Here is an 11,501-nt window from a genome sequence, read left to right on the forward strand (position 1 = left end):
CCCCCCCCCCCCCCCGATATTGTTGAAATAACAACAGTCGTTCTCTCGGCGACTCTCGGCGTTCAATACGCATTAACGTTATCGGCGCTAACGATTCGTCTGCTGTCACGTGTACAGCTCGGCGGGGTTTCATGAAAATTCCGCGTGATCGCGCGATATAACGAAACGATGTTCGAAGATACGAGGCGTACGGCGCCGGGACATTAGCGGAATGAACCGTTACCCGGGATATCACGCGAGTGCAACGGCGACGGGAGATTATACGTGAGAGAGTTTCTCGAAATTGAATAATGCCGACGCAATCCGGCGAAACCGGAAGACTGCATCGATCCGTGCGCGCGCGCACGTTATGGTGGTTCCTATGGTTCTCGATGGTATTATCAACCCCTAACAGTGAACGCACCGGGGGAGGTCGTCGACCAAGCAGCTACGAGTCCATTATTAAACTTCCCCGCTGATAAGCCGCGTGTACTTTCGGAAATTACAAGCGGCATAATTCGCACCCGCGCGGCTTCAGCTCGCGAAGACAAAGACCGGCCGGAATCGCAATCGAAAGTAGCAGTTCTCTCTTTTCATGCGCGGCAGGTAAATATTGTCCGACAAATTAGAAATAGCAGGGAGTCGCGAGTTAAGAAGTTTCGCCGAAAATTACCGGAGCGATGGTTTAGATCGTTAGCTGACCGTGGATCGAAAAGTTTGTTGTTACCCCTCGCTGAGGGAGCGAACGACCGACGGCGCCGACGACTCACCCCCGAGGGAGAGGGTGGCGGTGCTGGTGAAGAACGAATCCCTGGAATCGCGTGGACGTGCACTTACGTGACTCGCAAGGGGAAGCAGGCAAGGGCGTAAAACTTGAGTCCGCTATACGGCCGCTACCGCGAAGTACGGCGGCGAACAACCCCGGCGGCTTTTTATTTTCTGCAAACCCAATTACGTTGCATCGGGGGAGAAAATTAGTTGTGTTTTTATTGCACCGCCGCGGCGTGGACGTACGTATCCGCTTCTGAATTAGCGCGACGGAGAAAACATCGTGACGGGCGTGTTGCGGAACCAACGAGGTACGTGAAGCACGAAGATTGGTCGAATTCCCTTGAAAAGGGGAAGGAAGAAAAAGGAGAAAATGGCCGAGCGCGCGCCAGCCGCCGAGGAATTTCGACATTCGCTTTGATGCGATCCTCGCGCGGCGCAGGAAATTGTGAAACTTTCGCGAGCGTCGCCGAATGGCATTCCGAAAATGTCACGCCATTCCGGCGGCATTTGTTTCATCGGTCGCGCGCGTAGGGTGGGTGGAAGCCCGAAACTGTCGCGAACGGCGTTGAAACAAACGTCGAAAGTAAAGAAGAGCGCGATATCTGACGCCGATGATCTCGAGTGGGCTTGGCGCGCGCGCGGTACGCGTCGATATGTATGCAGGGTGGCCCGGTAATCGTGGCACAACCGGGAAGGGGATGATTCCTCCTTTTGAAAACATAAGTCGAAGATGTAAAATACAAATTTTTCACGCACTTTGTTTCTTGGAAACTTTAGTTAGCCGAGTACGTGAGCATTTAACTAAGACGTCGTTGAACGGATCTCGTTTCTTTTTATACAAAGTATTGCTCGCGTACTCGGCCAACTTTTCAAGTCGACTTTCTCGGAAACAAAGCCTCACATGAATAACGAACTTTTATTCTACATTTTCGATTAATTTTCTCAAGGAAGGGATTATCCCCCTCCCGCTTGTACCACGATTAGCATCACAGAGCCATCTTGTATATATTTTTCTTGCCCCGCGTTGCCTATCGTTTGCAATGTCGCACGACGGCGGGCGACCATAATAAGGATAAGGTCCAAGTCCGCGTGCCTGGTCAGGTACGATCGGGATCTTAACGTCGACTTAGCGTGAGCCTTATCTAGGCGAGCGCGAGCCGCTACTTCGTCCCCGCTCGAAGAGTTCCTACGGCTCCTTCGCGAAGATTCGCTTGATTTTGGAGCGAACCGAGCGCGACCCGATCCGCTTACGAACGCTCCCAACATGTTTTGCCGCTAAGGTTGAGGTTGTGTGTTCGGTCGTGGCGGAACCGCCGCCCATATCAAGACCTCTCTCTCCCTCGCTCCAGTGGCAACGTAAACTCGGGCCACCTCAAAGTCGGACGACGACGTTTCAGAGATCGTTTCAAAGCGTTGCGGCAAATCTCTGGAACTGGTTTCCGCAATAGTTTTGGTGAATGCCAAAACTCTGATGGCCTTCACGGAGAAGAATCATTTTGCTGTTGCAGCCAAACCATCGTGGCTAAAGCGATCAAATTTAGTCGGCATATCCAAATAAACGAATTATTCGTAATCAGAGCGGAAACAATCCTTGTTGTTAGCATAGAAAGTATTCTGCTGAGTGAATCTGACCATAGGACGCGTTAATTTGCCGTTAGAACAAAATAGTGTTTTCCCACATTTATTAATTTGTTTTCCCAGCAATTTGTACATTCAGCAAAATAATCCAGCGAATAACAATTAATACTCTCGACAAGTCGTTTTGCTGTTCACATAATAACCGGCAGATTTCGCTGCAACAACATAAAATTAGCTGTGCGAGCAAATAATTATTTTTTCTCCATTTTATAGCGTCGCCGCATTTTCATCAATAACGTCCTAAATAATAAATATTTCACAACCTTAAATTCTTGAATCTAGAATCGATTGGACTACAACACTTTGACGAATGCAATCATTTTCAATTAAAAATATTAATTATTAACAAGGTTATTATACAAAATGGGGAGGCCATAATACCAGTTTATCCTCGATACTATTGTAAACGTTCTTAGAGGGCTGCGTCATAAAACGAAAATAAATGCAATTATCTCTCTCTCTCTCTCTCTATTTTTCCGTCTTTCGCTCGTTTTGGTGTGGAACTACGCCGATCGAACTTGAAGATTCTTTCATTCCTGACCGAGCTTTTCGCTCGTCGATGCGGGCGCATCGAGAGCGAGGAACACGCATAGTATCCTGCGCGGCGATAAATCAGAGCAGCTGGACGTGAAACGCGCGGCTCCGCGAAATTCCGGTCGCCGCGGACACCACGAGAACGCGCGCCCCGCACGGTTAAGGAGGTTGCACGCGGTATGCCAGACACTCCGGTAACGATCCGAGCGGGTGTGCAGCTTCTTGGCAGGCTTCCTTGCGTGGAGGGAGGGACACTTTTTACACGGCCGCTCCATCCCGCCTCGCTTCTGGAGCTACGTTTGCCAACACCCGCCACTGACCTAACAAATCGAAATCCCGAACCGGGACGCGCCGCAACCGACGACCTTGAGCGAGGATGACTGGAACACCGTGTCACGAGTTCCAAACAGCGCGTCGCATAGCTGAGATTCGGGCTTGTCCAAGTGGAGCAACGGACCGACGCAGGGGGTGGCGCGCGATTTTTCGGGATCCCGCGCTCTCTCGCTCCCCTCCGACACTTCCTTCTTTCTTTCGCCACGAACGAGTCGTCCGTCAGGTCGCCCTCGATCCATCCGTCGGGGCGACGCCGCAAATTGGAGTAAGTCGCTTTCCCATCGGCACCTGCTAAGCCGAGCGCAGCGCGATAGCCCGGGATGGACGGAAATCAATATGTGTTCAGAGTTTACAGAGCGGCTCCGAGTTTCCATAGGTGAATTCCGCGGCTGGATCTCCCGAATGGATATCGACGAGGCCCCCGCCAGGTTATTTAATGCGGCCGACACACACCGGTTTTTCGAAATCTCCGCATTCGTCACACCGGGACGGCGCGACGGGGCGTCTCCGCGAACTCCGCAGCGGAAAATGGGAGAAAGTCAAATACAATAGCGTGATTGGAGCGAATCTTCCTTTGATTCAACGACGAATATCATTAACCCTCTAACATCGGTTGGGGTTGGATGCGATCCCGCGGCTCGTTTATTTGACAGCGTGCACACGTTGTTTCTCTTCTTCAGGAATGTCTTATTATTCACTTCTTTTACCCATTTTATGCATCGATTGTGTGAAAAAGAAACTAAACAAAGCACGGGGTCGGATCCAACCCCGTTTTCTAGATACGTTGGAAATCCATCTTGCCGTTGGAGGATTAAAACTACTACGTTATTTATTGTTTCGATAACTGAAGTATTTGTTCCGATGATACCGCTGTTGAGTCGAGAAGATTTATTCCAATTACGCGTGCCGTTGGAAATTCTTTTGATTCAACAACCTTTTCCCCGTGTAAAGAGAATGCGACCCTACGTCTCGTTTATTTTACAGCGTGTTGAATCGAGAAGATTAACTCCAATTATGCGTGCGGCTGGAAATTCTAGTGTCTCAACGGTACTTCTTTTCCCGTGCGGAGAGGATAAGGCGATGATTTTTGGGTCCTCGGGATGAAGTCTCGGGTATATATTCGTATATGCGGGAAACATCGTTACGCGAGATACGATCTCATTTTCTCGACGAGGCAACGCGAGCTACGAGGAACTAAGATAATAACGAAGACGGAGAAGGTCGCTAAGGAGGCCGCTTAATAAGGATCGCGACGTACAAAAGCGAGTGGCTGTGAGCCTGTAGGAGACGATACAGCTTTCGAGCGAGAGATGATCGCGTTACCACCGGGTAATCGAACCCTTTCACCGTTCCTCGCTCCTTTCTCTCTCTCTCTCTCTCTGTCCTTCTCTCTCATGTCTATCTATCTCCGCTCACCCCTCGTCCTTCCCTATTTACCCCGCGTTATCATCGTCTACGTTCTCCGTAGCGACGTGCGCGATCTCGTCATCCCTGACGGGCCTCGTTCGCGCTGCTCGGCGATCCGATAAACGACGTACATCGAGAAGCGTAAACCCTTTGCTTAGAAAGGGTAAATGATTTTTTCCACGAAGCCGCCGGCTGGTCTATCACGTCAGGGATCAATATCGGCGGAAATAATACTTCCATCGCGTCACGTACCGAAGTTGCCGTTTGCGTTCGGAATACGATATAACAGGAACGATCTCGGCCGGTGTGTATGTGTGCGAGATAAATCGCTATCGGCGCGCCGACGATAATGCATCGCATTTACACGTTCTCATCTATCCGCGTCACGGAGTCGCGCGACTCCTCCGGCAACAGTCGCCGGTACAACTCGTACTTTTGTCTCTTCGTGTTCAACATAAATAAAAGAAGAAAAGCGTGTTCCGTGTTCGGGGAACGAGCATGAACTAATGCAAACGCGTTTCGCGCACCGTCGAGTGTTGGTCGACGTCATGCATGTTGTATAATGTCGTGCATCGATGCTGTCCCATTCCCTACACAGAAAAAAATCAGTCTTGAATCAAGAATAGATATTCTTATGTATGAGCAAGGGTATTTTAATTTTCTTCGAAGATTTTCAGTCCCGACTTGATTGTATTTGTATTGATGCAAGCATCACTTGCGCTCAATTCAAGACTGAAAGTCTTCGAGGAATATTATAATATGCCTACTGATATAATATCGATCGTTGATTTCAAACTATTTCTTTTCTGTACAGGCGTAATATCGGAAATTTCGAGTTAGGCGTATCGTTTCTGAATATTCATCAATCAAGATGCATCATGATTGGTGATTACTCTGTGAACCGACAAGGATGGTTCAAAGCAGCAGTAATGATGCACGAATATTCAGAAACGATGCATCTAATTCAAAATGTTTGATATCGCTATATCTAAAGAATAGGACAGCATTAATACACGGCACATTCTTTAGACGGAGAGTTACACGGTTTTCCCATTATTTATTTATTTATTTGCCTATTTATTTTATACGGTTCAATACTCTTCGGTGTACAAAAGAAAGCGAAATATAATTGATCGCCAAAACGAAAGAATAACGGTTGTACAATTTGTGCTGCAATTACAAAAGTGCACGGACAAGATTGCGCCTAAAGAGGATCGAAGAATTTTGAAAAAGGTCAATGGAACTTGATGAGTATTCATTAGTTAGATCACACATTCCATTGATGAAATTGTATCTTTCATAAGCGGTCCGGTGAAATTCGACATGAAAGACGCGCGTATTGCTCTGCGGGTGGAAGCGAACGGACTGTAGAATTTCCGAGTCTTATACATAAGGTTAAACAATCGCAGAAGTGACACTAATTATAATGACAAGGTTCTAATGGCTTCAATTATAACAGTTCCAATCTTACGTATACATGCGAAAGGCTAACAATTATGTAATAGTAAAAAGTTCCAATCTCTAGGGAGTGGTGCAGCATACACGACTGTACCAGCAAGGTTAAGTAGCGCATGATCAAATTACCATCCCACTCGTGGGCTAGAGATAGGCTCAGACCGATGACGTAACAACAGGCGGGGTGTTTCGCTCGCGGGACTGAAACAACGGATGCGCGAGCGAGCGAGTTCCCCGACCCGGCGGCAGGTGAGGTGAAAAATTCACTTACGATTTTGTGATGGAGATGCTGAAGCTCCCTCTCGGTGACTCTTCTGCGGGAGAGCTCACGCTGCTCCCGCCTGTACTGGCTGTACTTGTAGAAGAGGTACATCCCGGGCAGAGCCAACACCACCAAAGGTTTCATCAAGCCGGTCCGTCCGCTACCACCGCGAACACGTGGCTCGGGTGGCTCGTCCAAGTCCTCCAGCTGGCCGGCCCCTTCGGCAACGGCCGGCACGGTCGCACCAGCTGCTGGCATCCTTCTGCAAGACACCCAAGAACACTCTGTCTCCCTTTCTTTCCCCCCCTCTCTCTCTCTCTCTCTCTATTTCCTCTTTCCTCTCCGTTTCTTATTGTTACGCGCGAGGTAAACTGAATTAGCGATCATCGGTAGAAAGTCATCTCGTCCCGAACGTTTCCGAAGCGTTTCCCCGCGTCTGGGGAATGAATTCGCGTCGCCGGAGATGGAGGAACGGCGCACGAGAGGACTCCGCTGGTGACCGACGTCAGCGTCGACCGCGCGCCGCACTACGCTAAACAATGTGCTCGTCCCGGTGCATTGTGGCTCGCTGAGGAAATCGAACCGTCACGCCGGATATCCCGCTCGTTTGGAGAACATCCGGCGAGCCGGAGGAGAAGCATCTGGCTCGATTACTCCGCCTGTGAACTCCCTTCGCCTGCGACTTTTCTCCCTCACGCGCGCGCTTCTCATTCATACACTTGCCATTTCGATCCCCGTCATTCCGAACGTAGCCGGCGACGACGCGGGATTTCAGTTTTCCGCCGGCGAACGAACGCGGCCCGGATTTCAGCTCGACAAAGGAACCCGGCTATCGGTTTATTGGTTTCTCATGAAATCACTTTTTTCCTGCCGTTTCCATCGCGCCGTCGAGGATGCGGCAGCGGTCGCGCGCACGTCGGGGGTTTCACTCGTCGCGTATTCCGAACCCGTATTCTCCCTTTCCTAGATCTCGTCTCTCGTTTTTAGGTATTTATAATCCGCTTTCACCCTTCTCCCCCCTCTCCCTCTCTTTCTCGCTCTGTCTCGTTTCGCCGCGCCACGACGTCCGCGGAAAAACGGTCTCTCCCCCGCATTCATCCTGGAATCTCGCGACTTTAATCCCGCGCCTGTCAGAACGTTGATCATTTCCGCGATCTCTCTTCAGCTTTCGCGCTCCTGCGTGATGTAGGAGGCCGTCGCTGAGAATAGAGAATTAGGCGCACCACCGGCGGATACGCTCGACGCGAGCGTGCCGACAAATTTTCCGAGGCACCCCGAAAGACAGAATCGATCGCGTCCCGTTTTCGAAGGGATCTCTCGCCGACGGTGGCCACGGTCTCGACTCTACTCGAGCCCTCAGCGCTCGTTTACGAGAGCGTCTCGTCGATTATGATAAATCGAGGAGCCGGCGCGATTAAAACGGCAATCACTCGCCAATCGTCTGCAATTATTCTGCCGGCCATCGCGAAACTCGATCGCCGAGACAAGCCGGCTGACAGATGTAATTGCAGGCGTGCATCGGACTTGAATGAAATCTCGTAATCTACTTGTCGGTCATTCACCGTCTATATCTGATTCGGGCGTTTACTTGCCGTTCTATTCTTAAACCGGCTGCTCTAGAAATACACACACACACACGGCTCGCTCTATATCGGCCGAGCCAGGTCGTGCACCCCGCCTCGTTGCACCCTGTAGGAAGATGCAGCGTCGGTGGTGCACGCGTGACGTCGGGGCTCGCCTGTGTCGGTGATTTCCTGACACAGCCGGGGCGCAGTCGGTGTGCATATCGCGATAAGCGACGATAAGGACGGCGAGTCGGTCACCGGCGGCGAACCTCGGTGTCTCTGACCAGTACACGCGGTTTTTGGAGGAACGCCTCGAGGAAGTTCGCCGTGTCTCGGAATTACGCGGAAAGTTCAACGACGACACACGCGCGCGAAATAATAAATAATACATTCAGCGGTGCGTGCGTGATTGGCCTGCTTTGTTGCATATTCAGGCGCTGCGAGACGCGTTTTTTCAACGAATTCGAAGCGGCGTTTGCGAGTGACCCGCTCGAAGATGCACGTGGAAGAAGGATTGGTTGAATTGATATTACAATGAATGTGTTTACACGGAAAAATGAGTTTGGACGAAGGGGAGAACATTTCCAGTACCGATGAGGCAAATTTGCTTCTCACGACCGGAAACTCGATTTCCTCCGGCTGAAACGCGTTTGTTGTTGATTGTCACGTAGAACCAAACTCATTTTTCGCTGTGGGTTGAAGGGAGTGAAATTTCTGATTCTCACGAACTACATTCGGCTCTCAGAAGGACCGGCAGTCCGGTCTCCTTCGACGGCCCGTCCATCGTCGCGTTAATTCCAAGCCAATCTTCCTTCTCCCGCGTGAGAAACGTCGAAAACCCCCGAATTTATCCGCGGCGGGGTCCGATGAAACGGTGATCGCGCCAGGGCTGGTCGTCGCGCGGTGAGCAAACAGCGATACGCCGGGAGCCGGTGCGGGATCACCGGGATTCGAATTTCCAATTACCGCCGTCAGCCGAAGACGGAGGATCTTCTAACGCGGAATAATATTAGCGCGGTGTATATCCGGCAGCCCGGAAATTCGCCGGGCGCTCTCGGCGGCCGCCGCGCGTCGCGAAATTACGTTCGCCTGTTGAAAGTGATTACCGTTGCAGTTATTTCTGGCGGAAGGCGCGTGCAAACGATCGATACGTCACGTCGTCACGTGCGGGTGTGCGTTTTTTCTCTCTCTCTCTCTTTCTCTTTCCCGCACGCGCTGACAATTCGGCGACGAGCGCGCTAAACACGAAAGCCGATACTACGGGGGAGATAGGGAACGATCGGCGGCGATATACGCGCGATAGGACAGGTGTGTGTGTCGCTCACACGTGTTATCGCCATGGGAGGTAATATATTATCGGAAATGAATCGATATATCGACTCGTTGTTTTGCACTTCGCACTCGGCGCCGCGAAAACATACACCACCTGAGGGATTTCACGACGGTGGTGTGCGACACGGCGTAATTTCGCGAAGGACAAGGTCAGCCCCGCAAGCTTTTTACAGATTTCTCCTTTCATAGGAGATCATGGGATCAGAAGCGTTTTCCCAGCGGAGGGGCCTCCGGTCGAAGCTTTACCCGGCGAACCGAGCGCGCAATTAACCGCCGGGACTCGCGGTTGTCGCAATTCAAGCCGACGAAACGTCACGATCGCGGAATTAACGTTGCGCGCCCGACGACGCGCGATTACTCGATATAACTCGATACATAACTGTACAACGCGCGGAAATTGAGCTCGTTCGTGACGGTTCCCCCTCTCTCTCTCTCTCTCTCTCTTTCTCTCTCTCCCTCTCGCGCGCACGCTTCCAGTAAAATTCTAATCTGAATGTCGCGAATGATCGTCGGCGCACAAGTCATAAACGAGTTATGGGGTCAGAAAGAAAAAGATAGACGGAGCGAAAAAGATGGTCGGCGGAAGTACACTTAATACCCTAAATTCGGATAGATTACATGTCAGCCGCACCCCGGTGTAACGCGTAGCGAGGGGACGGTCGCGAGGAGCGGTCGGGATGTGTGTTCGAAGAGGTTATTACGGTTGTTGGAGCGCGCTCGAATAATCGTAGCTGATCTGACATCGCACGTACGTATGCAGTTCGCCTTGACACAACGTAACGGTTGGCGGTCGCGAAGCGAAGGACACCGAACATTGCGGGATAACATCGTGTTCGCGATACTCTACGGCCGAGTGCACGCTCGGCACCGCTATTTTTACTCGCCTTTCCCACTGTCAAGTTCCGTTCGATTGACGGCGACGCGCTATTAGAATCGACCTGGCCACTCTTTTTTTCGGTCTCTCGCTCGACGAGGAAGTATAATAACGATGTGACGCCGCCGGCTGAAAGCACGGCCCCGGCCGACGGGCTTCCGCGATCGGCGGGCACACGCGAGCCGAGAGGGATCGCCCGTGAGAAACGACACGAGACACGATCATTACTAACGCGGGCTACTCTCGGCTTCCCCCCCCCGAGGGAGCCGGATCATCGGCGGGCATCGATCTCGCTCGCGGACGCGAAACGCGTTATCGTCATGTGCTTCCGCGTTGATACGCCTCGCACCAGCCCGAGTGAGTGACGCATACGCGAGGAAACACGTCGCACGAACGGAAGTCGACAGCTGTGCGATGTATAGAACGGTTTTAAATCCACCGATGTGACGTAAGATTACGATTGCCGGAGAAAGAGCGAAGAAAGGGAAAGACCGAAGTCCCGGGGCACTTAGCGCGCCAGTTGCCGCCGTACCTCGCGCCCGACCTCAGATAAGGGAGCATCAATCACGAAGGGTGCGCGCGGCGGGCCGCGTGGCGCGGATTATGCGATCAGTTCTCTGTCAACTATCTCACACACACACACACACGCATATACGCGAGTAGAGCCGCGCGTTCGTTCTTCGCGCCCCGCCATCGTCTCGCCATCGATTCTCCGTTATTCAATTCGCGGGCCCGACCGCGGCCTCGGTAATTAGCCGGACGATAGTACATAAGCTCGACGCGCCTACAAGGTAAAATATACATGCGTTTCGTCATCGCTGACCGCAAAAAAGCGCTCCGGCGAGAGGCCGCGGTAAAGAAATTTTTCTGCGGCCGAGTTTCATTCATCCTCGCACGGCGCCCCCCTCCCCTTCCGACGGAGTGTAGCGCTCCGCGTAAGGCGTACCGCCAAGAGAGAGAGAGAGAGAGAGAAAGAGAGAGAGAGACACTACGTCTCTCGTCACCTGTCATCGTTCCCGCCAAGACGTGCGTGTACTGTCCGTCCACAAATCAAGCGTCGACCACCGACGCCGCCGCCGTCGCGCGGCGTCTACCCTTCGTCGACCTCGCGCCGATACATCGTAGTGGAATCGGTGCTACGAGTGAAAGGGTTATTTCCCCGCCTTCCACCCGGGGTCTTTCGCCGCGGACGCGACGACGACGACGACGGTCTTCGAAGAATAACCAGACGCGCGAGAACCTCGCAGCTAACACGTGCAACAACCCGGTACCGTCCGGTACTACGCTGAGAGATCTCACTCGGCAGTCACACTTACGTCGTCCTGTCTCACCCCTCGAAGAGCCGCGCGAC

The 11,501-nt window shown here is 51.9% G+C and overlaps 1 protein-coding gene across 1 annotated transcript in view; it reads right to left on the reverse strand.

Annotated features, from left to right (window-relative positions):
• The window catches only part of LOC106745929, a 46,262-nt gene extending 37,320 nt beyond the window's left edge, over positions 1-8,942 (reverse strand). The window contains exon 1 of the mRNA XM_014621959.1: positions 6,389-8,942. Within this exon, the coding sequence (XP_014477445.1) occupies positions 6,389-6,637 (249 nt within the window). The 5' untranslated portion in view covers positions 6,638-8,942. The remainder of the gene's footprint in view (positions 1-6,388) is intronic.
• Positions 8,943-11,501: the final 2,559 nt, after the last annotated feature.

Source organism: Dinoponera quadriceps, unplaced genomic scaffold (genome assembly GCF_001313825.1).
Source record: "Dinoponera quadriceps isolate SergipeBrazil2010 unplaced genomic scaffold, ASM131382v1 scaffold1872, whole genome shotgun sequence".
NCBI lineage: Eukaryota > Metazoa > Arthropoda > Insecta > Hymenoptera > Formicidae > Dinoponera > Dinoponera quadriceps.